The 24271-nt window shown below is 33.0% G+C and overlaps 1 protein-coding gene across 1 annotated transcript; it reads right to left on the bottom strand.

Annotated features, from left to right (window-relative positions):
- Positions 1 to 38: 38 nt before the first annotated feature.
- Positions 39 to 23393, bottom strand: LOC144438133 (uncharacterized). Its single transcript, XM_078127163.1, has 2 exons — positions 21464 to 23393; positions 39 to 184 (listed from the first exon to the last, which is right to left on the bottom strand). The coding sequence occupies exons 1-2, from the start codon at positions 23391 to 23393 to the stop codon at positions 39 to 41; spliced, it is 2076 nt and encodes a 691-aa protein (XP_077983289.1).
- Between the last annotated feature and the right edge of the window lie 878 nt (positions 23394 to 24271).

A 24271-nucleotide genomic window follows, 5' to 3' on the forward strand; every position in this document is an offset into this window, starting at 1 on the left:
TTCAATTTTAGGCTTTACGCCGATGATTCGAACCTGTTTCATTCACCTGAGAAGTGTTCTTCATCAACAAACACCAGCAATATAAACTCAGCCCTTGCAAATGTTACAAACTGGTGTGATGCGAACAAATTAACAGTAAATTCTGCTAAATCACACGCATTACTCATTGGTGGTAGACACAAACCTCATAATGCACAAGGTTCAGTTCAGTTGAAAGATATGGCTATTAACTTTGTCAGTAATACCTCTTATGTTGGAGTATATTTGGATAGTAAAATGTTATGGAATTGCCACATTTTAGAAGTGAAGAAAAAAATGAGTAAGCTAACTGGTATTTTGTACAGACTTCGTTATACAGTTCCTCAGCATATTCTTTTGATGATATATAATACACTTGTTCTTCCCCATCTGTCATATGGACTTGAAGTATGGGGCTGTACATATCAGTCTTACCTCAAAGATATACTAATCATCCAAAAGAAAATTGCTCGCATAATTACCTTCAGTAGTTACAACACCCACTCTCCCCCCTTATTTAAACGCCTCCTAATGCTAGATGTATACAAGCAACGTGATTACCAAATAGGAATTTTTGTTCACGATGTGATCAATGGCAATGTTCCGCCATACTTCTCAAATTTCTTTTCCAAGATAGGTCATTGTTACGACACCAGGCAACAGAAGCGAAATGATTTAAGCATCCCAAAATACAACAATAATTACGGTCAATTTAGCACAAAGTTCACTGGGGCCAAAATTTGGAACTCTATCCCTTCCCATATAAGAGACACTCGAAGTCGGAGTACATTCAAAGCTAATTTCAAAAGCCATCTTCTTAGCCAGTATTAGTTGATGTATACCATTTTGTTCTTTCTTTTAAGATTTGTCATTGTTTCCGAATTTAGTTAAATACTTCTCCGGATTTGTGTGATATGTATGTTTTTGTTTTGTTTTGTTTTGCTTTGTTGTTGTTGTTTTTTCTCTGAGGACAAAACTCGATTAGTTGTTTCGTCAACTATTTTTGCCCTCATTAAAAATAAATAAATAAAAAATAAAAAAAACATGAGACAAAACGTTGTAATCTCTGTTTAACTAAGAAACTATGTATAATCAATGCTGAAAAGAGTATGCTACTGAACAAAAAATCTGAATTAGTCTCAAAATGTCGCCATGAATATAAATCCCCCCCCCCCCCAACTATAGAAGTTTAGTCTGACCATCTTGTTATGTAATGTATACACAAACATTTAGGTGGACATGTCAGCCTTGACAATCTCAATTTTATCAGTCACCTGATGATCGCTGGGAAGCCTGAAACTCTGAGTAACGACTCATAACATTTAGGTGGACATGTCAGCCTTGACAATCTCAATTTTATCAGTCACCTGATGATTGCTGGGAAGCCTGAAACTCTGAGTAACGACTCATAACATCCTTATTCTTTGGATTCAGGCTATAATGCTCTGCTACTAATATTGCATAGAGCGTTGTTCTCTACATTGAGACACATATATGAATATATATAAATATATATATATATATATATATATATATATATATATATATATATATATATATATATATATATATATATATATATATATATATATATATATATATATATATATATATATATATATATATATATTATATGCACACATACACATACACATAATGTTCATATTTTCTATTATTATTTAGGAGTACTATGATACTTTAATTTTGATTTCTTGGTTCTGAGGAGAGAATTTTGATTTGAAATAAAACAGGATGAATATAATATACATCACTATATTTGACTATGACTTTGTGTGATTTGTTACAACTAAAGTAGGACAAAATAGAGGTGGATTATACCAGGTTAGAAAATCAACCAATTCTTCATTTAGCCTTGCATCAAAGTTTTCATTGAAGGAAATTACAGGTGGTTGGTCATACAAACACTAAAACTACTAAAACTATTAATCAGGTTGTATTTTTAGAATAACAGTTTTTTTGGTTGATACTCTCTCAGTGTATACACATCAACTCTGTCTAGTACTTACTAGTATTACCAGTGTATTCACATTAACTGTCTAGTACTTACTAGTATTACCAGTGTATACACATTAACTATGTCTAGTATTACCAGTGTATTCACATAGTATTACCGGTGTATACACATTAACTCTGTCTAGTACTTACTAGTATTACCAGTGTATTCACATTAACTCTGTCTAGTATTACCAGTGTATACACATTAACTTACTAGTATTATCAGTGTATACACATTGACTTACTAGTATTATCAGTGTATACACATTAACTTACTAGTATTATCAGTGTATACACATTAACTTACTAGTATTATCAGTGTATACACATTAACTTACTAGTATTATCAGTGTATACACATTAACTTACTAGTATTATCAGTGTATACACATTAACTTACTAGTATTATCAGTGTATACACATTAACTTACTAGTATTATCAGTGTATACACATTAACTTACTAGTATTACCAGTGTATACACATTAACTTACTAGTATTATCAGTGTATACACATTAACTTACTAGTATTATCAGTGTATACACATTAACTTACTAGTATTACCAGTGTATACACATTAACTTTGTCTAGTACTTATTAGTATTACCAGTGTATACACATTAACTTACTGGTATTACCAGTGTATTCACATTAACTTACTAGTATTATCAGTGTATACACATTAACTTACTAGTATTACCAGTGTATACACATTAACTTACTAGTATTACCAGTGTATACACATTAACTCTGTCTAGTACTTACTAGTATTACCAGTGTATACACATTAACTTACTGGTATTACCAGTGTATACACATTAACTTACTAGTATTACCAGTGTATACACATTAACTTACTGGTATTATCAGTGTATACACATTAACTTACTAGTATTATCAGTGTATACACATTAACTTACTGGTATTATCAGTGTATACACATTAACTTACTAGTATTACCAGTGTATACACATTAACTTACTAGTATTACCAGTGTATACACATTAACTATGTCTAGTACTTATTAGTATTACCAGTGTATACACATTAACCTACTGGTATTACCAGTGTATTCACATTAACCTACTAGTATTACCAGTGTATTCACATTAACCTACTAGTATTACCAGTGTATACACATTAACTTACTAGTATTACCAGTGTATACACATTAACTTACTGGTATTATCAGTGTATACACATTAACTTACTAGTATTACCAGTGTATACACATTAACTTTGTCTAGTACTTACTAGTATTACCAGTGTATTCACATTAACTTACTAGTATTACCAGTGTATACACATTAACTTTGTCTAGTACTTACTAGTATTACCAGTGTATACACATTAACTGTCTAGTACTTACTAGTATTATCAGTGTATTCACATTAACTTACTAGTATTACCAGTGTATACACATTAACTTACTAGTATTATCAGTGTATACACATTAACTTTGTCTAGTACTTACTAGTATTACCAGTGTATACACATTAACTTACTAGTATTATCAGTGTATACACATTAACTTTGTCTAGTACTTACTAGTATTACCAGTGTATACACATTAACTTACTAGTATTACCAGTGTATACACATTAACTCTGTCTAGTACTTACTAGTATTACCAGTGTATACACATTAACTTTGTCTAGTACTTACTAGTATTACCAGTGTATACACATTAACTGTCTAGTACTTACTAGTATTATCAGTGTATTCACATTAACTTACTAGTATTACCAGTGTATACACATTAACTTACTAGTATTATCAGTGTATACACATTAACTTTGTCTAGTACTTACTAGTATTACCAGTGTATACACATTAACTTACTAGTATTACCAGTGTATACACATTAACTGTCTAGTACTTACTAGTATTATCAGTGTATTCACATTAACTTACTAGTATTACCAGTGTATACACATTAACTTACTAGTATTATCAGTGTATACACATTAACTTTGTCTAGTACTTACTAGTATTACCAGTGTATACACATTAACTTACTAGTGTTACCAGTGTATACACATTAACTTACTAGTATTATCAGTGTATACACATTAACTTACTAGTATTACCAGTGTATACACATTAACTTACTAGTATTACCAGTGTATACACATTAATTTACTAGTATTACCAGTGTATTCACATTAACTCTGTCTAGTACTTACTAGTATTACCAGTGTATACACATTAACTTACTAGTATTACCAGTGTATACACATTAACTTACTAGTATTACCAGTGTATTCACATTAACTCTGTCTAGTACTTACTAGTATTACCAGTGTATACACATTAACTTACTAGTATTATCAGTGTATACACATTAACTTACTAGTATTACCAGTGTATACACATTAACTTACTAGTATTACCAGTGTATACACATTAACTCTGTCTAGTACTTACTAGTATTACCAGTGTATACACATTAACTTACTAGTATTACCAGTGTATACACATTAACTTACTAGTATTACCAGTGTATACACATTAACTTACTAGTATTACCAGTGTATACACATTAACTTACTAGTATTACCAGTGTATACACATTAACTCTGTCTAGTACTTACTAGTATTACCAGTGTATTCACATTAACTCTGTCTAGTACTTACTAGTATTACCAGTGTATACACATTAACTTACTAGTATTACCAGTGTATTCACATTAACTCTGTCTAGTACTTACTAGTGTTACCAGTGTATACACATTAACTCTGTCTAGTACTTATTAGTGTTACCAGTGTATTCACATTAATTTACTAGTATTACCAGTGTATTCACATTAACTCTGTCTAGTACTTATTAGTATTACCAGTGTATACACATTAACTTACTAGTATTACCAGTGTATACACATTAACTTACTAGTATTACCAGTGTATTCACATTAACTCTGTCTAGTACTTACTAGTATTACCAGTGTATACACATTAACTTACTAGTATTACCAGTGTATACACATTAACTTACTAGTATTACCAGTGTATACACATTAACTTACTAGTATTACCAGTGTATACACATTAACTTACTAGTATTACCAGTGTATACACATTAATTTACTAGTATTACCAGTGTATACACATTAACTCTGTCTAGTACTTACTAGTATTACCAGTGTATACACATTAACTCTGTCTAGTACTTACTAGTATTACCAGTGTATACACATTAATTTACTAGTATTACCAGTGTATACACATTAACTTACTAGTATTACCAGTGTATACACATTAATTTACTAGTATTACCAGTGTATACACATTAACTTACTAGTATTACCAGTGTATACACATTAACTTACTAGTATTACCAGTGTATACACATTAACTTACTAGTATTACCAGTGTATACACATTAACTTACTAGTATTACCAGTGTATACACATTAACTTACTAGTATTACCAGTGTATACACATTAACTATGTCTAGTACTTATTAGTATTACCAGTGTATACACATTAACCTACTGGTATTACCAGTGTATTCACATTAACCTACTAGTATTACCAGTGTATACACATTAACTCTGTCTAGTACTTATTAGTATTACCAGTGTATACACATTAACTTACTAGTATTACCAGTGTATACACATTAACTATGTCTAGTACTTATTAGTATTACCAGTGTATACACATTAACTTACTAGTATTACCAGTGTATACACATTAACTTACTAGTATTACCAGTGTATTCACATTAACTCTGTCTAGTACTTACTAGTATTACCAGTGTATACACATTAACTTACTAGTATTACCAGTGTATACACATTAACTTACTAGTATTACCAGTGTATACACATTAATTTACTAGTATTACCAGTGTATACACATTAACTTACTAGTATTACCAGTGTATACACATTAACTATGTCTAGTACTTATTAGTATTACCAGTGTATACACATTAACTTACTAGTATTACCAGTGTATACACATTAACTTACTAGTATTACCAGTGTATACACATTAATTCTGTCTAGTACTTATTAGTATTACCAGTGTATACACATTAACTTACTGGTATTACCAGTGTATTCACATTAACTCTGTCTAGTACTTACTAGTATTACCAGTGTATACACATTAACTTACTAGTATTACCAGTGTATACACATTAACTGTGTCTAGTACTTACTAGTATTACCAGTGTATACACATTAACTCTGTCTAGTACTTACTAGTATTACCAGTGTATACACATAGTATTACCGGTGTATACACATTAACTCTGTCTAGTACTTACTAGTATTACCAGTGTATACACATTAACTTACTAGTATTACCAGTGTATACACATTAACACTGTCTAGTACTTACTAGTATTACCAGTGTATTCACATAGTATTACCGGTGTATACACATTAACTCTGTCTAGTACTTACTAGTATTACCAGTGTATTCACATAGTATTACCGGTGTATACACATTAACTCTGTCTAGTACTTACTAGTATTACCAGTGTATACACATAGTATTACCGGTGTATACACATTAACTCTGTCTAGTACTTACTAGTATTACCAGTGTATACACATTAACTCTGTCTAGTACTTACTAGTATTACCAGTGTATACACATTAACTCTGTCTAGTACTTTCTAGTATTACCAGTGTATACACATTAACTTACTAGTATTACCAGTGTATACACATTAACTTACTAGTATTACCAGTGTATACACATTAACTTACTAGTATTACCAGTGTATTCACATTAACTTACTAGTATTACCAGTGTATACACATTAACTCTGTCTAGTACTTACTAGTATTACCAGTGTATTCACATTAACTCTGTCTAGTACTTACTAGTATTACCAGTGTATACACATTAACTATGTCTAGTACTTATTAGTATTACCAGTGTATACACATTAACTTACTGGTATTACCAGTGTATTCACATTAACTCTGTCTAGTACTTACTAGTATTACCAGTGTATACACATTAACTTACTAGTATTACCAGTGTATACACATTAACTCTGTCTAGTACTTACTAGTATTACCAGTGTATTCACATTAACTTTGTCTAGTACTTACTAGTATTACCAGTGTATTCACATTAACTTACTAGTATTACCAGTGTATACACATTAACTTACTAGTATTACCAGTGTATTCACATTAACTTTGTCTAGTACTTACTAGTATTACCAGTGTATTCACATTAACTTACTAGTATTACCAGTGTATACACATTAACTTACTAGTATTACCAGTGTATTCACATTAACTTTGTCTAGTACTTACTAGTATTACCAGTATATTCACATTAACTGTCTAGTACTTACTAGTATTACCAGTGTATACACATTGACTTACTAGTATTACCAGTGTATACACATTAACTCTGTCTAGTACTTACTAGTATTACCAGTGTATACACATTAACTTACTAGTATTACCAGTGTATACACATTAACTTACTAGTATTACCAGTGTATACACATTAACTCTGTCTAGTACTTACTAGTATTACCAGTGTATACACATTAACTCTGTCTAGTACTTACTAGTATTACCAGTGTATACACATTAACTCTGTCTAGTACTTACTAGTATTACCAGTGTATACACATTAACTCTGTCTAGTACTTACTAGTATTACCAGTGTATTCACATTAACTTTGTCTAGTACTTACTAGTATTACCAGTGTATTCACATTAACTTACTAGTATTACCAGTGTATACACATTAACTCTGTCTAGTACTTACTAGTATTACCAGTGTATACACATTAACTCTGTCTAGTACTTACTAGTATTACCAGTGTATACACATTAACTTTGTCTAGTACTTACTAGTATTACCAGTGTATACACATTAACTCTGTCTAGTACTTTCTAGTATTACCAGTGTATACACATTAACTTACTAGTATTACCAGTGTATACACATTAACTCTGTCTAGTACTTACTAGTATTACCAGTGTATTCACATTAACTTTGTCTAGTACTTATTAGTATTACCAGTGTATTCACATTAACTTACTAGTATTACCAGTGTATACACATTAACTTACTAGTATTACCAGTGTATTCACATTAACTTTGTCTAGTACTTACTAGTATTACCAGTGTATTCACATTAACTTACTAGTATTACCAGTGTATTCACATTAACTGTCTAGTACTTACTAGTATTACCAGTGTATACACATAGTATTACCAGTGTATACACATTAACTCTGTCTAGTACTTACTAGTATTATCAGTGTATTCACATTAACTTACTAGTATTTACTAGTATTACCAGTGTATACACATTAACTCTGTCTAGTACTTTCTAGTATTACCAGTGTATACACATTAACTTACTAGTATTACCAGTGTATTCACATTAACTGTCTAGTACTTACTAGTATTACCAGTGTATACACATAGTATTACCGGTGTATACACATTAACTCTGTCTAGTACTTACTAGTATTACCAGTGTATACACATAGTATTACCAGTGTATACACATTAACTCTGTCTAGTACTTACTAGTATTACCAGTGTATACACATTAACTCTGTCTAGTACTTACTAGTATTACCAGTGTATACACATTAACTCTGTCTAGTACTTTCTAGTATTACCAGTGTATACACATTAACTTACTAGTATTACCAGTGTATACACATTAACTCTGTCTAGTACTTACTAGTATTACCAGTGTATTCACATTAACTCTGTCTAGTACTTACTAGTATTACCAGTGTATACACATTAACTATGTCTAGTACTTATTAGTATTACCAGTGTATACACATTAACTTACTGGTATTACCAGTGTATTCACATTAACTCTGTCTAGTACTTACTAGTATTACCAGTGTATACACATTAACTTACTAGTATTACCAGTGTATACACATTAACTGTGTCTAGTACTTACTAGTATTACCAGTGTATACACATTAACTTACTAGTATTACCAGTGTATACACATTAACTCTGTCTAGTACTTACTAGTATTACCAGTGTATTCACATTAACTTTGTCTAGTACTTACTAGTATTACCAGTGTATTCACATTAACTTACTAGTATTACCAGTGTATACACATTAACTTACTAGTATTACCAGTGTACTCACATTAACTCTGTCTAGTACTTACTAGTATTACCAGTATATACACATTAACTTACTAGTATTACCAGTGTACTCACATTAACTCTGTCTAGTACTTATTAGTATTACCAGTGTATACACATTAACTTACTAGTATTACCAGTGTATACACATTAACTTACTAGTATTACCAGTGTATTCACATTAACTCTGTCTAGTACTTACTAGTATTACCAGTGTATTCACATTAACTTACTAGTATTACCAGTGTATACACATTAACTTACTAGTATTACCAGTGTATTCACATTAACTTTGTCTAGTACTTACTAGTATTACCAGTATATTCACATTAACTGTCTAGTACTTACTAGTATTACCAGTGTATACACATTGACTTACTAGTATTACCAGTGTATACACATTAACTCTGTCTAGTACTTACTAGTATTACCAGTGTATACACATTAACTTACTAGTATTACCAGTGTATACACATTAACTTACTAGTATTACCAGTGTATTCACATTAACTCTGTCTAGTACTTACTAGTATTACCAGTGTATACACATTAACTTACTAGTATTACCAGTGTATACACATTAATTCTGTCTAGTACTTACTAGTATTACCAGTGTATACACATTAACTTACTAGTATTACCAGTGTATACACATTAACTCTGTCTAGTACTTACTAGTATTACCAGTGTATTCACATTAACTTTGTCTAGTACTTACTAGTATTACCAGTGTATTCACATTAACTTACTAGTATTACAAGTGTATACACATTAACTCTGTCTAGTACTTACTAGTATTACCAGTGTATACACATTAACTCTGTCTAGTACTTACTAGTATTACCAGTGTATACACATTAACTTTGTCTAGTACTTACTAGTATTACCAGTGTATACACATTAACTCTGTCTAGTACTTTCTAGTATTACCAGTGTATACACATTAACTTACTAGTATTACCAGTGTATACACATTAACTCTGTCTAGTACTTACTAGTATTACCAGTGTATTCACATTAACTCTGTCTAGTACTTATTAGTATTACCAGTGTATACACATTAACTTACTAGTATTACCAGTGTATACACATTAACTCTGTCTAGTACTTACTAGTATTACCAGTGTATTCACATTAACTTTGTCTAGTACTTACTAGTATTACCAGTGTATTCACATTAACTTACTAGTATTACCAGTGTATACACATTAACTCTGTCTAGTACTTACTAGTATTACCAGTGTATACACATTAACTCTGTCTAGTACTTACTAGTATTACCAGTGTATACACATTAACTTTGTCTAGTACTTACTAGTATTACCAGTGTATACACATTAACTTACTAGTATTACCAGTGTATACACATTAACTCTGTCTAGTACTTACTAGTATTACCAGTGTATACACATTAACTCTGTCTAGTACTTACTAGTATTACCAGTGTATTCACATTAACTTACCAGTATTACCAGTGTATACACATTAACTTACTAGTATTACCAGTGTATACACATTAACTGTGTCTAGTACTTACTAGTATTACCAGTGTATACACATTAACTTACTAGTATTACCAGTGTATACACATTAACTCTGTCTAGTACTTACTAGTATTACCAGTGTATTCACATTAACTTTGTCTAGTACTTACTAGTATTACCAGTGTATTCACATTAACTTACTAGTATTACCAGTGTATACACATTAACTTACTAGTATTACCAGTGTATTCACATTAACTTTGTCTAGTACTTACTAGTATTACCAGTGTATTCACATTAACTTACTAGTATTACCAGTGTATACACATTAACTTACTAGTATTACCAGTGTATTCACATTAACTGTCTAGTACTTACTAGTATTACCAGTGTATACACATTGACTTACTAGTATTACCAGTGTATTCACATTAACTTACTAGTATTACCAGTGTATTCACATTAACTTACTAGTATTACCAGTGTATACACATTAACTTACTAGTATTACCAGTGTATTCACATTAACTGTCTAGTACTTACTAGTATTACCAGTGTATACACATTGACTTACTAGTATTACCAGTGTATTCACATTAACTTACTAGTATTACCAGTGTATACACATTAACTTACTAGTACTTACTAGTATTACCAGTGTATACACATTGACTTACTAGTATTACCAGTGTATACACATTAACTCTGTCTAGTACTTACTAGTATTACCAGTGTATACACATTAACTTACTAGTATTACCAGTGTATACACATTAACTTACTAGTATTACCAGTGTATACACATTAACTGTCTAGTACTTACTAGTATTACCAGTATATTCACATTAACTTTGTCTAGTACTTACTAGTATTACCAGTATATTCACATTAACTGTCTAGTACTTACTAGTATTACCAGTGTATACACATTGACTTACTAGTATTACCAGTGTATACACATTAACTCTGTCTAGTACTTACTAGTATTACCAGTGTATACACATTAACTTACTAGTATTACCAGTGTATACACATTAACTTACTAGTATTACCAGTGTATACACATTAACTGTCTAGTACTTACTAGTATTACCAGTGTATTCACATTAATTTACTAGTATTACCAGTGTATTCACATTGACTCTGTCTAGTACTTACTAGTATTACCAGTGTATACACATTAACTCTGTCTAGTACTTATTAGTATTACCAGTGTATACACATCAACGTACTAGTATTACCAGTGTATACATATTAACTCTGTCTAGTACTTACTAGTATTACCAGTGTATGCACATCAACTTACTAATATTACCAGTGTATACACATTAACTCTGTCTAGTACTTACTAGTATTACCAGTGTATTCACATTAACTCTGTCTAGTACTTACTAGTATTACCAGTGTATTCACATTAACTTACTAGTATTACCAGTGTATACACATTAACTTACTAGTATTACCAGTGTATACACATTAACTCTGTCTAGTACTTACTAGTATTACCAGTGTATTCACATTAACTTTGTCTAGTACTTACTAGTATTACCAGTGTATTCACATTAACTGTCTAGTACTTACTAGTATTACCAGTGTATTCACATTAACTCTGTCTAGTACTTACTAGTATTACCAGTGTATACACATTAACTTTGTCTAGTACTTACTAGTATTACCAGTGTATTCACAATAACTTACTAGTATTACCAGTGTATACACATTAACTCTGTCTAGTACTTACTAGTATTACCAGTGTATTCACATTAACTGTCTAGTACTTACTAGTATTACCAGTGTATACACATTAACTTTGTCTAGTACTTACTAGTATTACCAGTGTATTCACATTAACTTTGTCTAGTACTTACTAGTATTACCAGTGTATTCACATTAACTGTCTAGTACTTACTAATATTACCAGTGTATACACATTAACTCTGTCTAGTACTTACTCGTATTACCAGTGTATACACATTAACCCTGTCTAGTACTTACTAGTATTCCCAATGTATTCACATTAACTTACTAGTATTACCAGTGTATTCACATTAACTTACTAGTATTACCAGTGTATACACATTAACTCTGTCTAGTACTTACTAGTATTACCAGTGTATTCACATTAACTGTCTAGTACTTACTAGTATTACCAGTGTATACACATTAACTTTGTCTAGTACTTACTAGTATTACCAGTGTATTCACATTAACTTTGTCTAGTACTTACTAGTATTACCAGTGTATTCACATTAACTGTCTAGTACTTACTAATATTACCAGTGTATACACATTAACTCTGTCTAGTACTTACTAGTATTACCAGTGTATACACATTAACCCTGTCTAGTACTTACTAGTATTACCAATGTATACACATTAACTTACTAGTATTACCAGTGTATTCACATTAACTTACTAGTATTACCAGTGTATTCACATTAACTTACTAGTATTACCAGTGTATACACATTAACTCTGTCTAGTACTTACTAGTATTACCAGTGTATTCACATTAACTTTGTCTAGTACTTACTAGTATTACCAGTGTATTCACATTAACTTTGTCTAGTACTTACTAGTATTACCAGTGTATACACATTAACTCTGTCTAGTACTTACTAGTATTACCAGTGTATTCACATTAACTTACTAGTATTACCAGTGTATACACATTAACTCTGTCTAGTACTTACTAGTATTACCAGTGTATTCACATTAACTTTGTCTAGTACTTACTAGTATTACCAGTGTATTCACATTAACTCTGTCTAGTACTTACTAGTATTACCAGTGTATTCACATTAACTTACTAGTACTTTCTAGTATTACCAGTGTATTCACATTAACTGTCTAGTACTTACTAGTATTACCAGTGTATACACATTAACTTACTAGTATTACCAGTGTATACACATTAATTTACTAGTATTACCAGTGTATTCACATTAACTCTGTCGAGTACTTACTAGTATTACCAGTGTATTCACATTAACTGTCTAGTACTTACTAGTATTACCAGTGTATACACATTAACTTACTAGTATTACCAGTGTATACACATTAATTTACTAGTATTACCAGTGTATTCACATTAACTCTGTCTAGTATTTACTAGTATTACCAGTGTATTCACATTAACTCTGTCTAGTATTTACTAGTATTACCAGTGTATACACATTAACTTACTAGTATTACCAGTGTATACACATTAACTTTGTCTAGTACTTACTAGTATTACCAGTGTATACACATTAACTTACTAGTATTACCAGTGTATTCACATTAACTTTGTCTAGTACTTACTAGTATTACCAGTGTATTCACATTAACTCTGTCTAGTACTTACTAGTATTACCAGTATATACACATTAACTTTGTCTAGTACTTACTAGTATTACCAGTGTATACACATTAACTTACTAGTATTACCAGTGTATTCACATTAACTCTGTCTAGTACTTACTAGTATTACCAGTGTATTCACATTAACTTACTAGTATTACCAGTGCGTTCACATTAACTCTGTCTAGTATTACCAGTGTATACACATCAACTTACTAGTATTACCAGTGTATACACATTAACTCTGTCTAGTACTTACTAGTATTACCAGTGTATACACATTAACCTACTAGTATTACCAGTGTATTCACATTAACTCTGTCTAGTACTTACTAGTATTACCAGTGTATACACATTAACTATGTCTAGTACTTACTAGTATTACCAGTGTATTCACATTAACTCTGTCTAGTACTTACTAGTATTACCAGTGTATTCACATTAACTTACTAGTATTACCAGTGTATACACATTAACTTACTAGTATTACCAGTGTATTCACATTAACTCTGTCTAGTACTTACTAGTATTACCAGTGTATTCACATTAACTCTGTCTAGTACTTACTAGTATTACCAGTGTATACACATTAACTTACTAGTATTACCAGTGTATTCACATTAACTCTGTCTAGTACTTACTAGTATTACCAGTGTATTCACATTAACTTACTAGTATTACCAGTGTATTCACATTAACTCTGTCTAGTATTTACTAGTATTACCAGTCAGGGCCGTAGTATGGCGTAGAATGCCTGCCAATATTCGAAAATACAATACTGCAATGACTATATGCAATACTGCAATGACTATATGCAATACTGCAATGACTATATGCAATACTACAATGAATGCAATACTGCAATGACTATATGCGATATGACTATATGAGATGACTATATGCGATATGACTACATGAGGTGACTACATGCGAGGTGACTACATGCGATATGACTACATGCGATGTGACTACATGAGATGACTACATGCGATATGACTACATGAGATGACTACATGCGATATGACTACATGAGGTGACTACATGCGATGTGACTACATGAGATGACTACATGCGATATGACTACATGAGATGACTACATGCGATATGACTACATGAGATGACTACATGCGACATGACTACATGAGATGACTATATGCAATACTGCGATGATGACATGATATGCGGCGATTTTGTAATGACGTTATGCCATTCGTAGATTATTCAATACGCATAATACGAGTATTAATATGAAACAGGCTAGGGAGTACTCCTCAGCATGTTGCACGTGGTAAGAGGTGGACCATTTGATATCCTGGGGGGGGGGGAGGGCTTGGAAGATTTTGGGGGAAAAAAGATGCCAAATGGATTTGCTTGAAAAAAAATCCGGATATGAGAGGGTTATGGAAAAAAAAGATGGACCACTGCTGCTAGAAAAAAAATGTCTTGGCAGGGAAATGATGCACAGGTTCGAGTATACTGTTCAAATTGCTCGTACCTCTCCAACCAGGACACTTGTCAAATCATGACAAACAGTTTCAAACACATGTCAGGGACCAGTCAGTTTCGTTAGCCTGTGGTACATATAATATTTGTTCTTGTCTCTGTTTCTTTCATAAATGGTTTAAATATTACTTCATGTAAGGGTTCAAACATAACTATACATAAAAAATATACATATAATACATGTATTACCTAGCTACAACACTAGTTACAGAACATGCCATGTAAGTGTTTGGCTGTTTCACAATCAGTGCTTCACTTATCTTACACTTTGGGGCAAAAGTGAACTTGAAGGTTTTGTAATGGTAACCTTCATACTATTGGATAGTTTATAAAAGAACTTAATCTAAATTGTTCTAGTCTCTTCAGTATGAATTTGTCAAAAGGGATGCTATACTTCCTATTTCAGACACTACATGTATCGACACCACAACTCAAATTCAAGTTTCTATTGTACACTAGGTATGACCTCCTAAAGTGCTCTAACACATCAGTAACTTTACTGTACATGCAATATCAATGCCCCTATACCAATGTTACAGGCCCACTTTTATAACATGGAAAACTTAGGTAAAAAGTTATATTTACTTTAGCTTTTCGATGCTTGGCAATATATATCTCAGAGGCTATGCATAACCTAAAAATTGCCTAAATAGAAACAAAAAACTGCAGATCTGGCGGGGGGACCCCTTGCACTCCATCACCCCAGAGGCCACTCATTCGTTAAACCAACAATAAGATTCACCAAAATTGGTTTTAAAAAAACGTAGACATGTCCAAGCCTCAAATCAAAGTTCTTCCCTCCACCTCTTACTGTCAAGATGCTATGGAACTTTATTTCAAACATGTTTCAACCTTATGTAGTTGCTTTTTACATGTTAGAGCTGCCTTGTAAAGCTTGTAAATTATTGTCTGAAAGTGTCTGTGAATAGCCTAAACATTGCCTTTAGAAGTAAAAATCCTCCAGGCCGTTTTGTAGAACCCTAGAACCCCCCCCCCCATTCACACACACAATAACACACAAGAGGTGGACATATCCCAGTCTCAAAGCTCTTCCCTCTACAACTTACTGTCAGATGCTATGAAACTTTATTCAGGGGGGTCAGTGACTTTTTGTCGGCCCAATGGAAAAAAAACACTGACACCCCCCATCCCCCAAGCTTGAGAAACTGACTGGTCTATCTGAATGTTTGTGCTCACCAATCAAGTTTCCGATTTGTATTTTCAGTGTGTCACCATACCATGGCATAAAAACTGTCAACGATGTTTATTTAATTGAAAATCAAACATGTATGAAATATGTAGTTTTCTAAATATAATATGTGTGTCATAGAACATCTTTTTACTCTCTCTATTACCGTGTGCCAAAACCAAACAGAAAATTGTGGCAACAAATGTAGGTGTTCAACATTGACGTAAAAAAAATACGGATATCTCAGAAAAGCAAAGAAAAAAAAAGTTGCCAGCATAGGCGAAGGAGAAAAAAATAATTCTCAGGCAAGCAGGTGGGAAAAAAAATAATGACTCTCCACCAAACTTCAAAGCCCCCCAGGATATCGAATGGTCTACCCCTTATGCATATTGAATAATCTACGAATGGCATAACGTCATTACAAAATCGCCGCATATCATGTCATCATCTCGCATCGCAGTATAGCATGTAGTCATCTCATGTAGTCATATCGCATGTAGTCATCTCATGTAGTCACATCGCATGTAGTCACCTCATGTAGTCATATCGCATGTAGTCATCTCATATAGTCATATCGCATGTAGTCGCATCGCATGTAGTCACCTCATGTAGTCATATCGCATGTAGTCATCTCATGTAGTCACATCGCATGTAGTCATATCGCATGTAATCATCTCATGTAGTCATATCGCATATAGTCATTGCAGTATTGCATATAGTCATTGCAGTATTGCATATAGTCATTGCAGTATTGAATTTTCGAATATTGGCAGGCATTCAACGCCATAGCCGTAGCCTGACCAAATTGCCAAGGGGGCAGAACTTTGTCTTGGTGCAATCATGCATTTAAAAAGTGCTAATTTACATAAATTTGCATGCAATTAACATAATATATATTTTAGCATACGCAATTAAATATCATATGTAAGGTCAGAAAAAATAAAAAATACTTGTTAACGGTAACCTAACTCATCACATTGGGTAAGTAGGTCGATTTCATTTTTTCACAATGCTTGACAAGGATAAAACAAACCATATATAATGACAGCAAAATATTTCAGGTCGAGTTTAGATAGAACTTATTCAGTCATCTTGATACTATCTCATGCAATTTGTCTGCATAGCTACAGTTAGGAAATGTACACAAATTACGGTTAAACAAATGGTGTAGTTCCTCGCACCCTCTCTTCTCAAAAAATGTTAAGCCCCGCCAATTGAAACTCAAGCATTATTTTTAGCCACCCCTTCTGTCACCTACACTACAGTGGAGATATAAAATCATATGGTACAATGATGCATTGGAAGGAGACAACTCCAAAGGTGAAAATTTGAAAATAAGACAGTGTAGGAGGCAATTTAGAGGCATAAAATATCAAACCATAGACATAACAAAATACCAGAATTGAAACAATTATGCTATGCATTACATATTATCTGGAAGTGTATTTTGTTGTGGCAAAGCTGAAAGATATTATGCGGATGTGCACATGGTAAATGACTTCTCCTGAAGTTTAATTTGGTTCCATAAAATCAAGACTTTCAGACTTTTGATGGCCCAATGGTCGTAAAGTTTTGTTCAATTCTTTTTAGTGCACATTGGATATTTGATCTCAATTCATGCTTGTATGCAACATCAGAGCCAAGCAAACCACTGTATAAGATATTATATTATTTGGAATAGACTCAAATGTATATTGTTACATGTACTATTCAGAAATATAAAGAAATATCCTTAATTTTGAAACAAAAAATGCGAAGCCCGCATGAGGATATATTGCCCATCACCAGAAAAAAATATATGCATTGGGTAGGTTGAACAGCTTTTTCATTTTTTCTTGCCTAATGTCGTATCTTTCAAAGTTGTTACCGAAAATATGTCACATTCAAAGTAAAAAAAATGGATGGTGCTTTCTCAAATAAGTAACACAACAAAATAATCATTTTCTTTACCAAACTCCCAAAACTGTTATGGCCTCGTTTATGTTGGAACCCAAGGTGAACTCAGTGAATTCTTCTTGTCATTATCATTATAATAGAAATTGAAGTTTGGATTTTGATGTCGAAGGTACAGCTCTGTTTACAAATTCAGGGCCATTCTTTCCATAGCAAATTGTTTCACTCGCTGACATTATAATTGCGACTTGCTATCTTCGAATGAAGGAGACTTTCAAGACTACTGATTACTCGCAGAAAATGCACAGTGCATGTGCGCACTTCTTTTGTACTTTCCCGCACAAAGAATTTTTAATTTGCTGCAAAATGTTACAATGTTTAACTGTACACATTTTAATTCAAAGTTAAGCCAGCGTACAATAGCAATATAAGATACAAATTAGCCATGAGTCAGTGTACAGTCACAATTTAGTGAATTATCCATTGAAATCGCGCATGCTAGGAATCGCTACGTAAATAACAATTTTATTAACATCGCTATGTATTCAAAAAGTAGCTTTTTTTTCTTGCTTTTTTCCAAAATGTCGGGGGGGGGGGGGCAGGTGCCCCCTTGCCCCCCCCCCCCAAAAAAAAAAAAAAAAAAAAAAAAAAACAAGGAGCAGTGATAGCTGATCATTTAAATAGCTTCAGTATTGGAATGCTTGAATGTAAATTTGTCGGTGTCGACACTATGCAAAAACTTCCTATTGCCTATTGAGAACATTAGTAACAACACTTACAAGTTACAGAAGACGTGTTATTATGTATACGTGCTGCAAGGTCAACCAAGACTTGCATGGCATGTTACGGATGTTTACATTATTACTTTTATACAGTAAATCCAAAGGAGTACTGAGTTCTAGAAATGTTTACATGTTATTTTGACAAGTTCACACTGAAAAATATGTTTCATAGAAGTAATGATTTATATAAATGAAAATTCCTCTAGCACACTGATGACAATGACAATCACGAATCACACAAGTGTTTCAAAAAGTTACATACTAAAGTTCAAATTGGATAACTTAAAAAAATTGCTGGCGATGTCAGTGCCACTTTGATTAATAGGACGAATGTATTAGTACTCCTGATAAATCATACAATAGTTCATGGCTACAGATATACACCCATCAGGATGATAAGTATTCATCTTCTTACAAAGTTGTTCTGCGGACTTGTCAACCTTGCTAAAATGAAGGAAAGAGACCTGTAACAAGGAATTCAATAAAGAGATGAGAAAAGAATTTGTAGAAAGACTGAGAAGGACAGAAAGGAGAGAGAAAAGAACTGAAAAAATACAGATTTTTTTCCTTATCCCCCCTTTTTTTTTAATTTCGCGTGACTATTCCACTGGAGATGAGAAACAAACAAAAAAGTCACCCTAACTGGGTCATGTTGTTCAGGGCTTTGGGTTTAACTGACAACAAGCCAGACCATAGCAACCTACTGCTAAGTTTCAATTAACACCTCATTGTATTTCACCTTGTTTATATATGCAGGTCTTTTGGTGTCTCTCAGGTCATTGAGGTCTCTTAGGTCACCTCTTTTTGTGACCTGCCTTTGGACTTCCTTTGTGTGTATAACACGAATATAAAAGAACATGTTGGCACTTATATAAACATCTGTGTGTCCATCATTTATCCCTGCGTTTCATTAAAAATACATACAATACACAACAACAACAACAACAACAACAACAACAACAACAATTCAATTCAATTCAATTCAATTCAATTCAATTCAATTCAATTCAATTCAATTCAATAACTTTATTATCCGTATATGAATGCGGAAATTTGTCTTTCGGCTCAAAGCACAATTTACAAACAATTTACACAAGTACAATATATACATATACATATACATACAGTGAGTTTAAAATGACTTTACAGTGAGTTTAAAATAGACACAGCTGTTGGAACGAACGATTTTTTAAAAAGGTTTTTCCTTGCAAGAGGCATTCTGTAACGGCGACCAGATGGGAGCTTAGTGAAAGAATTATGTAAGGGATGCGTATAATCATTGACTATTTTCTGGGCTTTTCTGTTAACTGCCGTATGATAATGACATGCCAGTGTTGTTTGACGACAGCCAATGATCTTCTCTGCTGTGTTTACAATACGACAAAGTTTACTCTTGTTTTTAACCGTGAGATTACAATACCAAAGGATTATATTGAAAGTCAAAACACTTTCAATAATAGATCTATACACTAATTGCAGCACGTTCTGACTGACATCGAATGACTTTAATTTCCTAAGGAGATACAGTCTCTGTTGAGCTTTTTTCGCAATATAGTCTGTGTTTTCGGCAAAGGAGAGCTTGCCATCGAGAATTGACCCAAGGTATTTGAAACTAGTAACAACTTCAACAGAGTCTCCATTCATTGATACAGGTGTGAATTGGTCAGTTACTTTATGTGCTACAACTAATTCTTTTGTTTTTGAAACATTCATTTCTAAAAAGCTGTCTTTACACCAATTCTTTAAAATTCCAATGTCACAAAAATATTCAGCTAAAGAGTCTTCATCAAGTAACAGACCTACAAGTGCCATGTCATCGGCAAATTTAAACAGACAACTTATTGCAGAATTACATCTCATGTGATCAGTATAAATTGAAAATAATGTTGGTGACAACACGCAACCTTGGGGAGCACCAGTATTCAGTATAATTTCATCAGACATATAACCATTGAAAAAAAACCTCTGAGGTCTGTCTTTAAGAAAGTCATGGATCCAGAGAACTAAGTTAGAATTAACATTTAACTTAATCAACTGTTTTAATAGAATGCATGGCTGTATAGTATTGAATGCGCTGGAGAAGTCTATGAACAGAATCCGTACGTACGCATTCTTACGTTCTAAATGTTGTACAATTAAGTTAAAAAGTGTGATAGATGCATCCTCAACCCCCCTGTGTGCTTTATATGCAAACTGGAAGGGATCTAGCTTGTCAACTACATCACTGAGCAGAAACTTCCTAACTATACCTTCCATGCACTTGCACAAAATTGATGTCAATGCAATTGGCCGGTAGTCATTTAACTGTTTAGGGTTGGGCTTCTTTGGAACTGGAATGATTGTGGATGTCTTCCATGAGCGCGGAACAACATGACAATTTAGAAGTATTTGAAAAATGTAGGTGAATACAGGACTGAGTTGTCTAGCACAGGTTTTCAGAACCCTAGTTGTGATTCTATCAGGGCCAGCCGCTTTGTTCCCAGTTAACTTTAAAAAACTTGATTCAACATCACCTTCAGAAATATGAATGGGATCAGGTTGGATATTCTGACATAATTCTAAACATTTCTTGCTAAAGTCCATAGTATCAAAACGAGCGTAAAAGTTATTCAGTTCATTTGAAAGGACAGATGGATCTGTGTTAAATGGAGTTTGCTGTTTACTTTGTTGTTTCCCCATCATAGTTTTCAGTCCATCCCAAGCAGCTTTAGCATTACCAGTTTTCAACTTGTCTTCGACCTTTGATTTGTATTTGTGTCTTGCAATTCTGGCTTGTCTTCTAAACTCTTTCTCCTTTTCTCTATACTCTTCCTTATTGTTATGCAAAAATGCTACTCGTTTTTCGTTCAAAATCATCTTCAACTCCTTTGTAATCCAGGGTTTATTATTCGGGAATATACGCACTGATTTATTCTTAACAACAATGCCTTCACAGAACTCAATGTAGCAGGATATGGTATCAACTAGTTCTTGTGGATTGGAACACTTTTCCTTAAACATATCCCAGTCAGTTATTTCGAAACAGTTTTTTAGTTCTTCGGTACATTCCGGCGACCAAATCTGAATAGTTTTAATTTGTTGTTTTTCAGTTTTTAACCTTTGCCTGTATTTCGGAAGAAGGTGCACTACATTGTGATCTGAGCGCCCAAGAGGTGGTCTCCCAATCGATATATACGCGTTTGGGATGTTTCCGTAACATAAGTCAATAGTTCTATCAAGACGTGTAGGTACGGTGACGTATTGTTGAAGGTTAGGTAGATGAGGAGTAAGGTCACACTGGTTGAAGTCACCAGCGATAAAGACAGGGTTATCAGGGGATTCTTTGACTACTTCATTGTACGCATCAGATATTTTTTCAGCGGCTGTCTTGAAGTTAGGACCTGGTACATAAGCCATCATGATTGTTACTTTTGTGAACTCCCGTGGCAAGTAAAATGGTCGAAACGATACAGTTAATAGTTCGTAGTCATGGGTGCAGACTTGCTCATGAATGTTAAATTGAGTCGCCCACCTGTTGCTGACAAAAACACACAATCCACCTCCGCAGTGTTTTTCAGCTTTTTTACAGTCCCTGTCCGCTCGTATCAGTGTATAACCAGGCAAGGCTATGTTGTCGATATCTTCTGTAAGCCAGGTTTCAGAGAAACACAAGAGGTTACTGCGTCGGAAATCTCCGTCATATCTAACAAGGGCAGTTAGTTCATCCAACTTGTTTTGGAGTGATCTCACATTGGACAAGGTGATGGTAGGGAGTGGATATTTAGAACCACGTCTTTTAAGCCTTGCTTTCAGACCTCCTCTTGAACCTCGTTTCTTTTTGCTTTTCTTATGGCATGACACACTGTTGAAATCATATTCTGAAGTGTCGAAATCAATGTTGAGATCGGAGTTGAACCTGGTATGTTGGAATGTTAGTAGGAATTCGCGGCTGTATCTCAGAACAATGGCATCGCTGGAGAGTCCGTGTTCGCTGGTAGAAAAAACGCTTGAAACACGGTCAAAAACAAGGCAAATCACAATAACGGATAAAAAGCATTTTCCATCCATACTCACTGAGGTCTAGATAAAATAACACCGATGAATAAGGTCATTAAACTGCAGCAAAAACGACAGAACAGAGACACGTTGTCGAGCCTAGGGTCAACCACAGAACAGCGCCCCAACAACAAATAAGTAAGTAAACACATCCAATTTAAACTACCAAATTAAGCGACTGTAGATAAAAAAAATAATTGTTTGGTTCCAGTTACCCGACCTCCACCTAGCTTTCCACTGCCGACCCTAAACTTTTTTTATTTATTCAAAAAAAAAATCACAAAAATTGTGAAGTCTCATGAGAAATAGTGGATGAAGAAACTGTATCAAATTTAAAAAACATTAAATTGTTCTTCCAATCTGTAATGGCTGTACATCTGATAGGAAGAAATAAACAATATTTACCCCAGCTCAATTTACAAATCTTTGTTTGAATCACAGCAACTGGTGCCTTTGTGGCGGGAATATTTCAGAAAGATTCATCACTACAAAACGCCATTTCTTATGCTTGTTGAATCAGGAGATAAATTAATGGCAGAGAGCTACTTTTTACTGTTTGGGATCAAATGACAGAAAAAAATGGTATTTTAAAATTCCATCATTCACAATGAAGTGTGGTAACCACTAAAGGGAAGAGAATAAATTGTTTTATGTACCACAAACAAGCTATGTAATGACTTGATTAATCAGGTTATACACTTGAATTAAAACTAATTATTATACTATAGTAATAACACCACAAAATATCACCTTAATCTTTTTTTTTTGTGTGTAGGAAGAATGGGAGTACAAATGTATCTACTTTCATTTTAGTGTTTTGTCTATGTTTTGTACAAAATACACTTTATGTTTGGTACATTTTATGATGCAAAATGATATTTAAGTCAGTC

Source organism: Glandiceps talaboti, chromosome 7 (assembly GCF_964340395.1).
Source record: "Glandiceps talaboti chromosome 7, keGlaTala1.1, whole genome shotgun sequence".
NCBI lineage: Eukaryota > Metazoa > Hemichordata > Enteropneusta > Spengelidae > Glandiceps > Glandiceps talaboti.